General features: G+C 36.5%; 1 protein-coding gene across 1 annotated transcript in view; it reads right to left on the reverse strand.

The window, feature by feature from the left end:
* Positions 1-15,870, reverse strand: part of LOC107082140 (carbohydrate sulfotransferase 11-like) — a 19,168-nt gene extending 3,298 nt beyond the window's left edge. The window contains exons 1-2 of the mRNA XM_015370658.1: positions 15,355-15,870; positions 1,817-1,890 (exon numbers count right to left, since the gene is read on the reverse strand). Coding sequence (XP_015226144.1) covers positions 1,817-1,890; positions 15,355-15,448 — 168 coding nt within the window. The 5' untranslated portion in view covers positions 15,449-15,870. The remainder of the gene's footprint in view (positions 1-1,816; positions 1,891-15,354) is intronic.

Below are 15,870 nucleotides of genomic sequence, written 5' to 3' on the forward strand. Positions count from 1 at the left end.
TCCTTGTGGTATCGAAAATGGTATTGAGTATCGAATATTTTCCTTAGTATCGGTATAGAGTTGAAAAGTTTAGTATCGTGACAACCCTAATATATACACATATACATATATACATATATATACACATATACATATACATATATATACACATATACATACATACAGTATATACATATATATACACATATACATATACATATATACATATATATACACATATACATACATACAGTATATACATATATATATATACACATATACATATACACATATACACACATATATATATAATATATATATATATATATATATATTAATATATATGTATATATACATACACATTTTTATATACATGTATACATAAAAATGTTTTTGCCAGGAAAGTGTTTAATAAATGTTTTTTTCTCCTTTTCAGATGCTTGTTTAGAGATTTTAATTCAGCTAAAAGTATCTTTTTTTAGATTAATCGAAAAATAAAATCATACAAATAAATCATAGATGCAAAACTAAAATAATACCTGCAGCCCTACAAACAAGAACAGTTTATTTCCTCATCATTCTTTATAATTGCACTGAAATAGACCGACATTAGGTCATGTTTAATTCCTTATTTGTACCCCTACACCTTCACTTTAAGTCACAACTAAATACCTAACTATTTCTCAAACATCCACTGCCCCAACACTAAGAAAGGGAAGTGTTTATGGCTCAATGTTTTTTAGTTTAGTTTATTGATTGAGGAGCTATTACTTCATCACAGACAGTGGAGTTTTCTGTCTTTAAGAGTAAGGAAATCAGAAAATAACACAAGCACTTAGTTCTAAGTAAAGTCAGCTGAATCTTGTTAGTTTTATGAAAATTAAACCTCTTTTTCTCCACAGAGAGCTTAAACTGGGAACAGCTGTTGAGGATGAGTGGGTGTCCTCACACAGCATATGAAAAAAAGAAGAAGAAAATAATCAGTAATGACTTTGTAAAGAAAATAAAACCCCTAGAGAAACTAACAGAAAGATAGAAATATTGAAGCAGAATGGGTTTTTATAGGTTAGTGTAGAGCTTTTTCCATATCGATGCTTCCTGCATGCTGGCCTGTTTACTGCAGTCTGAGCTCCTCTTAAACACAACAGCTAACTAAGCTAAGTTGCTGTTAGGAGGGGAAAAAACAGATATGAAAGTAATCTGATCAGACATATTTTGGATCTCTGCTGTAGGATTTAATCCAGAGGGATAAATGTGGGAATTAATCCATTACTTCCCACTTCACTGCTCCAAAGGAGGGAGACTGCCAGTTGCTTTCAGAGGTACTAAACCTGGAAGCTACAGTTCTAGTGACCCTAGTGGCTAAAAGTTAGACAGTGCTGCCATAAACTTGTGTTTAACTATGCTATCATTTAGGGTTGGCAGAAGAAAATAAAATGTGTGTTAATAAGTGAGAAAAATAACAGTTTTTCTTATTTTGATGCTGCAAATGTGCAAACATGTGAAACCAACATGTCAAAAAGTCCTAGCAGAAAATAGAAGGCTGTTTGTAAGCTTGCAAAAGCAGTCCCTGAGCAATCTTTATAAAAGGACATCTATAGCTGTTATGGGTTTTGACTATGACTACAAGAGAAGAAATGCATGTAATCATGATAGAAAAATTACAAATCACACCTTTCAGTTTACTTCTTTCTTTAAGAAATATGGCAGAATGGCTGTGAATAGCAGAGTTGCATCAAAACCTAAAAGATTTCTGGAGAAATGCTCTTTGGCCAAAGGTCAAAGTGCGTTTTTACACAACAGCTGTAAGCGGTGAACGTGAGCGAGCAACACTGACCTGGTCCCCCTCATAGAGTGCCTGTAGGGGGCTCCTCCTGGTTTTCTGCCCACCGCTTTGCTCCCCCAGTGGTTCTGAAGATAAGGAAAAGCAAAACATCAATAAATCTGTTCAGCAAACACACACAAACGCTGCAGACTCTAGATGTCGGCACTAAACAGATACTTACAGATGTTAACATTAGAATACCACAAAAAAAAAATCAAGGAACAGCAGCAAGACAACATGCCCATGAAGTTAAAAGAGTTTTCTAATCTCATGGTGGTGATCCTCTGTCCTCTGCTGTCTGTAATTATCCCACATGTAGTCATTTTTTTTGGGCTTCTGTTGTATAAGCTGCTCTCACACTCACAAAAAAAACAGCTGCATAAAGTCTGACTTCAGTCATGGAAAGAGCAAAACTTTTTAACTTTAAAAAACACTGTTTTATTTTACATTTAGAAGTAAATACATGCTAAATGTCCATGGAATTACTGACACATTAAAAACTAAATGAGATTACGGTTAATGCAGTAAGTTTAGCTCTCTTCTGTAAGTGGAAGGCAACACAAAGGGGAAACTTAAAGGATCAAGGTTTACTGACAAGCAGTCGGAGCTGGATAAGCTTTCAGGCCGGCATCATATTACCCAGCCTCACAGGCTCAGAGTCAGGCCACCGTTTCACTGCCTGAATGCAGAATCTAATTCAGTTATAATCTGTTGAAGGTTTCCATTATTGTCTAATTTTAAGCTCAGTTTCAATCACCATTCCTCTCTTCCAGAAAAAAAATGGATATAAATGCACTTTTAAAATGAGTTTAATCTGAATCTTACACATTTAAGGAGCATTGCGCAAATTAAAAAGTTGCATATAATTAGTTATCTTTCCCAGACATGCCTTTGCCCCTGAGGGGGCAAAGCCCTTTAAAAACTTTGGAATTTAAGCAATGCTCCTTTATAGTTTTAAAACAGGATTTACTTAGAATGCAAGATTTAAAAAATGGCATAACAAGTAAGGACTCAATTCAATTTAAAAATGTTCTTCTATCAATGCTAAAGAAAAATCTTGTAAATCAGCCTCTGACTGAGAACACTCTGTTTTATATGACAGTGTGAAAAGGAGGATGATCAGGGTTGTCCAGTATGTACATACATTTTATGGAGCATTCTTTGTGAAATCATCTCCAGAGGTTCAGCAGCGTTCCTAAAACGCTTGTTAAGCTTCTTTAAACCGTTTGCTGTGATGCTTCTACCCCAGCAGACAATGGCAGAAAAGATCACAATCTCCACGACAAACTTATAGAAGGTGGTGTTTGCAGAATCCTGCTGCAAACACAGAAGGAAGTGAAAACCCAGGGAAGTATAATCCTTATTCTTCTAACCTAAAAAATAGAAAGTCTGATCTATTCTTGTTCCTCTTGAAATCCAAAAAAATCTCTCGTTTTGTTCACATTCAGGATCAGATTATTGATTCCACACATAACCATTATCCGCCCTGTTCTCAGTTTGTTGTCTATTTCTGATGCAACCAACAACTGCAGATTCCTCGGAGCATTTCTGCAGATGACAGTGCTGGAAGTCAGAGGTTTAAAATAAAAGCACAGTCCCCTGTGGCGCTCCATGATGCTTTGGTCTCACAAACTGTTGGCATATAGTCTTTGATCCGGCGATATGGGTTCAACGTTGCGTAATATATTGTGGTATATCCTACAATAAAGATTAATATAATATTATTTCAATGAATAAATCTTGATGCCTCTGTTATCACTAAGAATGGGAGTTCAAGTATGAATACAACTAACAAAACTAAACTACTAAATAGGCTAGTTTCATTACAACAATTACATTTGGTAATACCATTGCTACTAAGCAGGCAATATCTATTTTCATTTCCTTTTTTACAATAGCTGGAAAGTAAACACACTTTTAGACATACCATCAGTTTGTGTCGATGAAAACACTATATCTTAGTAGGAATGTCCCAATACAACCTTTTAATTCCAGATACCGTGCAGCTTTGAGAATGAGCAGATACCGATATTAACCCGATACAATATTATAGCCGATACTGATATTGACCCGACACGATATTATCACGAATCACACCAACTTTTATCACTTATTTTAAACTGTAGAATGTTAGAAAAGGCTTATCAAGTAATATTACTCAAACAAAAATCAACAACAAAAGGTAAGAAAAAGACTGACCCATGTCGGATCAACCAATGGGTTACAGAGACTTTCAATAGAAGCAGAGTTTCTATCAGCATGAAAATATCGGAGATTTTAGATGTCGGCCAATAAAATTTTATATATATATATATAGTTTTTATTTTATTTGGAATGGAAGAACAAATTCACAACAGTCATTATTTTCACAACAGTAGTATTATAGTCTTTCATTTTTTTTTAAAAACTATTTTTGTCATTTTTTTTATGTTTTCTTTGTTTCTTATTCACCTGGGGGGAAAAAAATCCTTTAAAAAAATGAATTTGCTCTTTCAAGCTTTTTCTTGATTTAACAGCTAAACAGAAGCAGAAAGGCTCCCAGACAGTCGTCTTCTAGCTACACACACTTTGCACCCACGTTTAACAATTAAAATGTGTCTCATTAGCAAACCATCTTAACTGACCTACTTTTCAACTCAGCATTTGGTTTCTCATAACTATCTACTTAATAATTGGAGGTTTTAACAAACCTAGCTCTTGTGGTGCATAAAATGTGCAATAAAACCCTTTTCCTCCAAGGATTTGTCTTTAATTGTATTAAAATCTTGGAACAGCTTAGATATGATTCTCACTTTGGCTAGATGTTAAATTAATGCCATTTAAAAAACATAAGCTACAAAGCTTTACGGACTAATATTATTCCTGGCCTTTTTCAGTGCAGACGGCCCAGAGGACTAACAGTTTTACGTAGTCCTCTCTTTGAATGCGATCTGGACACTTAAAAGTGCCAAACTGCTTATGAGCTGAGACCTACTGGCAAACACCATGGAGTAAGTTCATAAAAAAAAAATAAACATAGTAAAAAATGTAATAACTGACTGAATGCAGGAATAATTGAGAATGACGACCAAACATTGCATATTAAATTCCAAGCACTAATAAATTTAATTAGTTTTAGCATACCCAGTGATATCTATTTCAAGCAGCAAATCTCTTTATATTGTATCGTATGATCCACATGTCACCATGGTGCCCCAAAGGACTACATATTACAGCTCACCAGTAAGAAAACACTGCAGCGTCTAAAACTCTATTTTATTATTTATTCTCTTCTTTTTTATTCACAATTGCATCTATAGTTTGAAAATGGCTAAACATAAAAATATATGTTTATTTTACATAAAATGTAGGTGAATGCTGACCCTTCTGGGTCATAGGTCAGTATTGGTAGCCCTTTGTATGAATCAGCACCACCTGAAGTATTGCTCACCATCAAAAAAGGAGGTGACCCTATAGTTAAGAAAGGGTGTTTCTGAAGTACCGTAATAAAACAAACTTGGTCAATATTATGAAGAGGTTGGTGCCACATGCAAAGAAATCTACATCAGCTAGTTATTTAAAAACAAAGCTTCTAGTAGTAATTTAGCAATTAGGCCCAACGATTGTATAAACAGGAACTTAGTTTTAAAGTTATTACATTTTTCCTTAAGGAGTTCAAATCTGCAGGGAGTCTAAATAGCAGGAATAATGAGAATCAAATGATCCCCTGCCAATGGAAGTTTGAGCTGAACTTTTTTCTTTAATGCATTGATTTATCTGCTGATTTTTATAAGCGACTGAGAACCACATTCCAGACACACAAACATCCTAAGCCATGTTTTTCCGCTTCTTCGTTTATAGCCCGGCAAGGAAAGGTAATGTCTGAAGGGATTTAGGAAATGACTAACACCTGGCGTGATCTAGTTTGAGCAACAGGCTGAGATGGCACACACTGAAAGGGCACATTGTGTGACATCATCTCCCTGCTAATGCAGCATCAGCATTCAAAGGGCTGGCTCTCAGGTTTTAACAGAAGGGTTGGTGAAAATAGGATTTCAAGTAAAAAAAAAACTGTTCAATTGGAACATATGTATTTAAAGTGAAAAACCAAATACTATATATTAAAAACACTTAAATACACTTTAAATACACAACTAAGAAAAAGCAAGATTAAACACCCTGAATAAGCACACTACAGCAAAGAAAAAGCAAAATGTAGGAAGGCCAATGCATGTCCGTCCTGCCTTGGCTATAAACGGAGCTCTGTTTAAATTCCTCTGGGAAAACAGGGCCCCCCTCCTTTTTAACTTCTCATGCCAAAGGGTCACGTTACTATGAGAAATGCTGTAAACGTAAAAAGCTGAGCCTTTTATGTGAAAAATGAGCATGAAGTTTCACTTTACTGAGTCTTAGAGGAAAGAATGCAGATATGGAAGACCTATGTTGTGTCCAAAGGCATACAACTACTAGACTCCAAGGCTGATGTGTTGGGGGGGAAGACTTACAACATATTTGGACCATGTATGATACACAGGAAAATGTTTGGTAAATGCTTTGCTTTAATAATGCAGAATAATAAAAAAAAAACACTTGTGCATTGCACATGGCCCAATTTAGAGAAGCAAAGTTTGGATCAGAGCAGAGGAATGAAACGTTGGTTCCAGAGTGCCGCTGTTCTGCAGCTTTTTCATGCATCCCCGTCCTCATTTAGAGAAACAATACCTGGATCGGATATCGGCTTCGATATTGACTAATTAGCTGGATATCGGTGATTTGATATCACCGATCCAATCCAGTGAATTTAACATTTCTTTATTTTTGCTGCTTATTTGTTGATAAATATTATAAAGTACTTTTGTATCTGTGTTCATTTGTTACCTTTTTTTTTTTAAACAATTTTTATATCAAGGCTATAGCCTTCACCCACTTGGCAGAGATGTGGTTCATTCATTCAGCAGTTGAATCATATCAGTATTGGATATCAGCTAATACACACACGCATAGTAAATATATATATGTTACAGTGCAGCTATGGATCTTGTTAATGCAAAAGTATTCAGCAGCATCCCTGTGCAATTTCTGTGTTTCTGCTCATTCTATGTATTTTCTTTGGAGTAACCCCTGCAGCACAGAAGGTCAGATTCAGTCTGGCTCCACTATTAATTTAATCACATTAGTATCCAATAGCTTTTAAATTAAACAGAGTAGGGTAGGAGAGTAAACTGGTTTTGTTTTGTTGCTTCTTCGTTTATTATCTGATTAAATCTTCAGGTGATCAACATGTTCCTGCTATGACCTGTATTGAACTGAATGCTGTGTGGTTCAGAACCAAGTACACAAAGAGCATAAAACATGGTAATTCAGTAAGTAGTTATACATACAAAATATTTGAAACCTTTTCTTTATTTTTGATAAACAAACCTTAAAAAATGTATCCTATATAAACTTGGTGGTAGCAACTCAGGGCAAAGGTTCAATTTAACACATTTTTGAAGACAAAAATTGCTAATCGAAGATTACTCCTGTCCTTTTCAGACATTTTTTTTAACAATTGTTGGACTTGTCATAAGAAATACATTCTTGGAAACTTGCAAATTTACACCCCAAAATCTGCTCTAGAGTGTGTGACAAGGCAAGGCAAGGCAAGTTCAATTCAAACTGCTTTACATGAATCAGATAATACAATAGATGACAAATAAAAGCAGAATAAAACGCAGTATTATCTTCCCAAAAGTTTGCCACATTTTTTCACGGACATCTGCAAGTAGCTTGGATTTTTATGAAAATATTACTGCGCATGCAGACAATGAAACAATGACAGCAAGTTTCCAAACACATCAGGCAAAGGACAAAAAAAATATGGGGAGATGTGTGTAGTTTCCATCCCTTGGGGATAGAAAACAAAAAATGCCAAAATGTCTTTTTAGGAAACTTCTATATTTTTATAGTTGGATAACCGTTATACTACGGTGCAGAACTTTGAGCATCTGTCTTAAAAAATTTATCGATCTGTGAGGAACGCTGTGGTTTAAGGAAAACAAAATAGGAGCATAAATATGGGCAAACACATTTAAATGGGGTCCAACTGGCCGGTATTTCAGAAGATAGATGTATGTATGGACCCTTTAGGGGGCCAGCAACACTGACTGAGCTTAAGGGTTATATTTTATGGAACTTAGTTTGCAGAGTTCTTAAGAACTTAGTGATTAATTTCATATGCGAAAGCACAAAACGGCAAATCACTTTACCGTGACAGCTTTAAACACAGATGGTACTGATCAGATTCTGAGAAACCAGAGTACTTGTTGTATAATAACCTTCTCCATTGCTGCGTCATGAATAAACAGCTGGCGGGACGGGCGGCAGCAGGCCTACTCAGACCTGTCACCATGCAGGCCAAGATGGGAGAGGAGCCGACAGCAGCTGCAAGGCACAGCTGATTTAGGCCAGTAAGGCTGCAGAACATGCTATCAAGTTCAGGTTGAATACCTATTTTTTGAAGCATAGTTTATTTGATAAAATTGCATCTAAAAGTTTTCTTCAGACTGAAGGAATATAAAAAAAATCAATGCCAAACCAAGGGATGCAAGGGAACATATTTGTTTAATGCACAACATGTGGCCAGATGAAGTCCTGAACAGATAATTCCTCCTGTCAGGGCCCCATGTCAAGCCCAGGCAGAGAAGGAACGAGTTGAGCATTAGCGATCAAGGCAGCTGCCTTGAGGCTGAAGCAGTAGTCTCAGGATGTGCATGCGATTTAATGGCTGGAACAAACCACATGAAACACATCAGCCTACATCTGTATCTGCAGTGTTACTGCTGACATATACTTCAGTCCTACTTCCAGGAACATGTAGAATAAAAAACCCTGGCTATGGTGTAAAACCAAACATAATTCAAGACAGGTTCATGCAGTAACATAGATCCCTCTGTATTTTGGTTATTAATTATTCATATTAACACTGAATGGGAGCAGATGGTATAAATCATAGCTTTACTGTTGTCATTACTGGAGGAATGTAGTAACAGACAAGATGACAAGAATGATGCAACCAGCATATTACAATCTAGCAAACTGCTTAAAACATCTGAAATGATAGATAATCCTGCATTATTAACTTGGTGCTGAACAATATGACACCAAGTGTTTTACATTTATTAAAACACATTTGTAAAAATTAAAACTTAAGTCTATTTAGAAATATAAAAGAGAGAATTTAAAATAATTCTCTAACATTAGGACCACCTCAACATTGGGAACATCGTTAATGCAGAAAGCAGGAAATGGAAGAATGATGGTATGAAAAGTACACCCACCAATTAACAATTGGTTGATCTAAAGATACTCAACAGATTAATCGGTAAAAAAAAACAAGATCTTTAGTTATAGCCTTAGCATTTATCATGTCCATCGATTACAGATTTTTTAATACAAAGTTTGATTTGATTTGCAAAAATACGTTTTACCTAAAGTTTGCCTTAAAAACTTTATATAAGAAAACAACTTATTAAATCATTAATCTCCATGTATGCGTGTACTTGAAAGTTTACGTACCATTCCATTAAAGAAAAGGATACATTCACACTAGTTATTCAAATAACACAAAACTGAAAAAAGTAATAATAATTAAAAATTCACAAGTTATAATTTAGTACAATAAAATATTGATTTAGGTTTTTTGTATATAAAAAAGACAGAAAGATTAAAGCATCTTGCTCATGAACAGTGAACCAACATACCTGTAAACAGGTGCAGAAATCTGACTGAACATTTCTTGAGTATTACAGAAAACACCTGATTTCAATGATTTCTGTCTTTAATGGAAGGGTATGTGAACTTTATAGCAAAACTGCACATGGGAACCTTTAACCCAGAGAAGTGAAGGCTTTAAAAATGTCTAAATGTGATTGCTCTATAAAAGAGGCAGGAAGCACTAACCCAACTTTTTCAAAACTCTCTGACACCGAATTCTGGGTGTTTCATTTTTCTCCACGCTATAATGGCTGTCAGAGAGGTTGCCGGTTCAATGCTTTCACCAATAACCAATCAAGCTACAAATCCAATGATTGTTGTCATCAGCATTTTTCTTAATGCGGCTCTACACATGTCTGTGTCAGGGTGTTGCAGTGAAGTGGAGCGTTTCTCACTGCTACACATTACTGCAACCTCACACTAAATCTGTGGTTATTTCTTTCTCAGATCACTGCTGTATTTGGAGTATAAAAAAAAAAAACTACATCAACAATCCTATAAGTGCAACATCCTGTAGAGTTTCTCTCTGTTTTGAGTGCTGGCTTTTCTAAAAACCAGCATGACCTTTATCCCAGAAGGAGCAGAAAAGAGGATGTTCAGGATTTCCAAATGCAGAAAAATACCTTTTTTTCTTTTCCTTAAAAAACAATTTATTGAAAATCAAAACCAGCTGCCATGTTTAATCTGTGAAAAAAGTGCTACATTCCAAGTGTGTTCATAATACAGTAGATAAGATCAAAACTGCCAGAGGCAATCTTTAAACAGTTATGCACTCGGATTGGCTTCATTCAGCTTTAGGATTGTGATTTGCTCACAGTTAACGGCCACTGGAAGTCATTTTGAACAGAGGGTGGTGTGAAACTTTTTTTTTTTTCGACAAAAGAACTATGAGCTTATAAGCCTATTTAAAATACAATAAATAAAAACAAATAGATTGAGATTTACTACTTTATTTTCATATACACTTCATTGCACACAACCAGGGTCCGTAACACACACATCGTCATTTCCAAGGTGAAGATATGCACTATTAAACTTCACAATAACACTATTACAACGTGGATTTGGTCAGCTGGTATGTATCTGAGTCACTGTGTTTATGTCACACATTATTATATTTGCTCCAAAATCCTTTTTACGCAAACCACAAGGAAATAATTATATTATGATACTATGTAAACATTTTTGAACAGATCTCCGTGTCCATTACACAAAGAACATAGGATCAAAATAGATCAAAGATCAAAATAACACCGTCTAAAAAACTATAGTTACGGTAAACTGCACGAATATATATGAAAGTGCGTGGCGGCACCTTGCTCTTACTTTGAGCTACTTGCAGGGTGCCCTGGTTACAGGCTAGGTTGGGTTACAGGTGCGTTTCTGTGCTATAGTTCCTCCTCATTTCTGGCGTTAGACTATGTAAATTTATTTGTGAAATTGTAAATTTTAGTCTGCTGCCACTAGCGGGATACCTCTTTTAATTACGAGCACTAGCTTATTTGATGTTGCCATGACAACGTAACTTCCAGTAACTTGTGTTGATTAGGCCTCAAAGTAATTAAATTAAAATCCAGATACACATAATAGTCAAATAAAAAAGGCAAAATACTTTGCACACATTTATAAATTGTGCAAATTACTTTTAATGCATTAAAAAAATATATATATATCTACCTCTCACCACTAGGGGGTGATGCGGGAAGTGCACCCCCACTTCCCGCGGCTATGTCACATTCTGTGATGACACAGGATGACACAAAGCCGGCGAAATTTGGAAGGTTGCAAAATCAGCAGAAAACTCAACTTCTTTATTCATTGAACAATTTTATAACTATTAATCCTTCAGGTTAGACGCAGAGGTGGGTAGTATCTACTTACTAGGTTACATTAACTTGAGCTAATCAAAGAAATAAAAAGTACTTGTAGGAGTAATTCTATGGTACTTCTTACTTTTACTTAAGTGATAATATGAATGAAGATGTTTTAACCATAATAAAACTGAATAGAATTGATAACAAATGCACAGCATTAACATGTCAATGAAGACTCTCAGGATGCAGCGAGTCCCAGCTGAAATGTTTGTGATGTCCACTTAACTCCAGGCACCACAGCTCTCTGTCTTTTACCAGCCAGTTGTAACAAAACTGAACTGGGAATGAATAGAATATAATAAAATCAATTACTGTGTCGTCTGGAAAAGCCAAATAAACCTCCCCAGCGTCCCTGTGCAACATTGGTTCACTGCTCCTTAAAAACAGAATCTTAAAGGTGAAGAGGAGGATGTTCTTTTTCCGGATGGATCATCTAAATAAGTTGTTCTCATTTAAATAGAGCGTGCACCAGGAGAAAAGGGCTTGTGCATGCTCTTGCATGCATTTAATAGGGGTTGTGCATGTGCATTTTTTTTTAAGTGGACAGGGCAGGTCTTTTAAAACATTTTTGAAAATCCTCCACTATATGTTTAAGTTCTGACTTAAACCCGACTACCAAATATACAATTAAAATATAGCATTAATGGCTCAAGTCTGATAAGTATTTGTCTCCTTTATTAGCCAAAACAATAACCATCCAATGGTTCAATCCACTAGTCATCATACATCTTGAATACGTTAAAACTTAATATCTAACCATGTAAATAGCAGTTTAAAGAGCTGTAAGTGAGTCCGATTGCTCATAGATTCCAATTTTAACATAAACATGGATCTACACAAGCTACTGTGGAGATGCTGGATTTTTACAGCATATATGCTTTGAGGGCCCCTAATGCTGCAGTCTGCTTCAATGAGGCCATTGTAGGTTACCTGAAAGAAGAGGGGGGGTAGCTCTGAGCGAGGGCCAAACCCCCACCAGCAGCCAGCTGAGACTGCTCCCAGCCTTCCTCTGTGGAGCAGAGGAAACGCTCCGCTAATCTATCTGACAGCTAAACCGCTCGTCAGGCATGGAGGAGTGAAAATGACGAGGGGGACAAAGTGCAGCCACAGTGGCAATCGACATCAGACGCAGACTCTAATCCTTGGTTCCAGGTATACAGAGTCTTGTGAAAGGAACCCTTGCAGGATCAACCTTTTTTAATATTTGTGATGTTATATGAACAAATTTGATGGATTATTGCCTTCTTAAGTGACCAGGGGCCTCCTATCTTCTTTCAAGGATCTTCTACCACAGTTTACACACATATTTAATAACCAATGCAGGTTTCAGCAGTTTTTCACCTTTCTTCATAGAACAAATGCTTTTAATTTTTCCCAGAAGGATGTCATTAAAAGTACCATGTTTGTTTGAATGTTTTTTAAGATCCATATTTCTTGCCATTAGTTTGCAAACTATGTGCTATATCAGTATCCCATAGAGGAACATACATCCATTCTTCTTCTAAAAAACGTTACATTTGAATTTCAAAACCTAAAATAAACAAAAAGGAAAGGTGTTTCTTTAAAGTTGATGATGCTTTATAGTTGATATTTTTCGTACGTTATAAATTGTTGGACTGATGGAAGAATAATGGTTCCTCAGATTTTAATTGTGAAGACTTTATGACAGACAAAAATAATGTATATCTAGAGTGGAAAGAAAATGAAATATATAAATAGATAATGCAACTAGTGATTTCCATTCTATTGTAGCTGTGCCTCGAAATTTCCCACAATTTCCCACAATGCACCTTGAAAAGTAGTGGTTACTGGATGAGCATATATATTGCGGAATGCTTTGTGAGGAGAACTTTCCTTGCAAAGCATCATGGGATTTGTTGTCCCAGCAGCCCGTTGTCGCCATAGGCGACAAATAACAAAGATGGTGCATGCACCGTGCAGGGAGGCGGAGTCACGTGCAAAAGTAAAAGTAGTGAAAAGCAAAAAGTAGTGATCATCTTTTCAAAAGGTCAGTTAACTGAGTTCACTATAAAGTCCACTATATAGTATTAGCTCTATATAGTGATTGACAGATTTAGGGGTTAGGGTGGACGTTCGGATACAGCCTATACGTACAAAATACAGGTGGTGTATTCTACTTAGTTAGAATGGTGATTTTTATAATTGTTTTTGTTTGAACAGGGGTTGTAGTGGCCATAAAATAAGGATGGGCTGGAATAGCATCACCTCGGAGATGACGTCGCTCCAACATCCCAGTTCTGAGGTAAAAACATGTAATCTACCTGTCAACCCAGTTTCCCTGTCCCAGTCGAGGACAAGCCTCCCAGCAGCATTAATCTTCCTCCACCATCTTTCACCAGAGTAAAGTTCAGAGCAGAGGCGTAGCCAGAACCTTTTTATAAGGGTGGCCCGGCAGCAACCAATGAACGCTGAGGGGTGGCTGATAGGCGCCACAATCTCATGGTCAATCTACACTGTTCCAACAGGAAAATTAACAAGCAAATCATCCATATTTTCTAAATAAAGACAACCTACTGTATACTTCCCTACCACCTTTCCAAACAAATAGACACATATATTTAAACATCCATGCTTTCTAGATAAAAGGTATAGTGGATAAAATTGTTTCAGGTTTGAGTTCTGTGGCGTAAATCTTTTCCATTGTCATTACTTACCTACTTTTATCAATAATCATTCTGCATAAAATTGATATTTACAAGTACTAATATCTACATAAATTGATTGTTTATTAAGTTTTTATTAAAATAGTTATCTATGATTTCACTGAAGACTCCGAGATGACTTGCAGAAACACATAATTTTTTCTTTACCCCATACGACAAATCTAGTTCGGAAAAGAGCATAAATTCTGTATTTATCATCTTTAATGTTAGTATATTGATGTGCATAACAACATGAACCTCAACACAGTGTGTTAACCACAGTGTTTTTGTTGTCAACCGCTTGTTAATATATGATGACTTTGCACAGGGGTGTCCAATGATTGGCTGAGGGTGGCAGTGGCCACCCCTGGCCCCCCATCTAGCTCCACCCCTGGTTCAGAGGTAGTTTTACTGTATGGTACTTTTTACTTTTGAGTATAACTCTTGTGAAGTATTGCTACTAATTCAATCAGATGCTATAATCCAACAATTACTCTGTTCTTGAGTTTTTACCTAATTTTGTATTACTGCTCTTTATTTATTTATTTTTAATTTTTTGGATGACTGCTATTTACTTTCACTTGATAGATTTTTTTTTTCTTAAGTTGAAGAACAGCTACTCTTACTTGAATTATTTTTTAGGTACTCTACCCACTTCTGGTTGTGTTCACATCAATTACAAACTGCATTGGCTTTTATTTTTGGGCCTCACATTATTTGAGGGCCATTTTTTTTCTTTGAATTTCTTAAACCAAAAGAGACAGCAATGAATCCTTTACCAGGAAATGTATAAATTATGAAAGGAAAGGCCAACATAAGGAAAATCAGAACAACATTTTGGATATGAATGGTCTTAATTAAGTTGTTTAACCAAAAACAGAATGCGGAGTGCTCTTCAAATTGTAACAGGTGCTCCCATGTTTATAACGCATATGGACACAAGCAGGGTTAACTAAAGAGAAAATTTGATTATTTTAACTGAAACAGGACCTGGAATGTAATGCTACGGGTGTAGGGAGAGGTCAGCCCAATATTTAATGATTAGGATTTACATTTAATCTGAAATAAGCTAGATTGTTTATTATTGATCTATTCAGGTTTGCCACACCTGAATAGATTGCAATAGGAACGTGTAGCTCTTTTGTCTCTGGTTGGGATCCAGTTCTCCCCGCAGCATCAGGCTCAGAATGAACCCAAAGATTCATTTCTACAGATAAATCAGAACCCAGACAGGAATCATTTCTGTTCTGACAGCAGATGTGTTTCTGTTAAAGCTCACCTGGCTTCAGGCTGCTGTTAAAGTAGAAGATGACCATAATGAAACATCCCAGACACAGGGCAGAAAGGATCCGGATCCCTTTGGGTTTCTTCATCCTGAGTCTGTGGAAATGAGCGACTTCAGCTCAGGATCGTGCGCCAACCTTCCTACTTTATCACCGGTAACAGCGCAGAGCCGCTCCGCTCACGGTTCACGGCGCTGGTTATTTTCGCGGACATGTTTGCATGTCGGTACCGGAGGACAAAGCGCTGAGGAGAAAAGGAGAATAAACTCAGAGGGAGGGGGACCAGCTGCTGCTCCCCTTCTTCCTCCGCTGCCGTGTTTTACGGTAAATGCGGCGTTTCTGTGAGCTGCTGGAAAAAAGGCCGTGCGGGGTTCATTACTGCTGGAGACATTGGAGCGGAGGCCACCGGCTCCCCGAATCCTGACAGAGAGGAGTTCTACGAGCCAGCAGGGCCTTTCTAAACGCTTAGTTAACCCTTATCGCCCCAAACCCACAGGTTTGTGGTTACATTT

The sequence above is a fragment of the Cyprinodon variegatus genome, unplaced genomic scaffold, assembly GCF_000732505.1.
Source record: "Cyprinodon variegatus isolate N-32 unplaced genomic scaffold, C_variegatus-1.0 Scaffold47, whole genome shotgun sequence".
In the NCBI taxonomy this organism is placed as follows: Eukaryota; Metazoa; Chordata; class Actinopteri; order Cyprinodontiformes; family Cyprinodontidae; genus Cyprinodon; species Cyprinodon variegatus.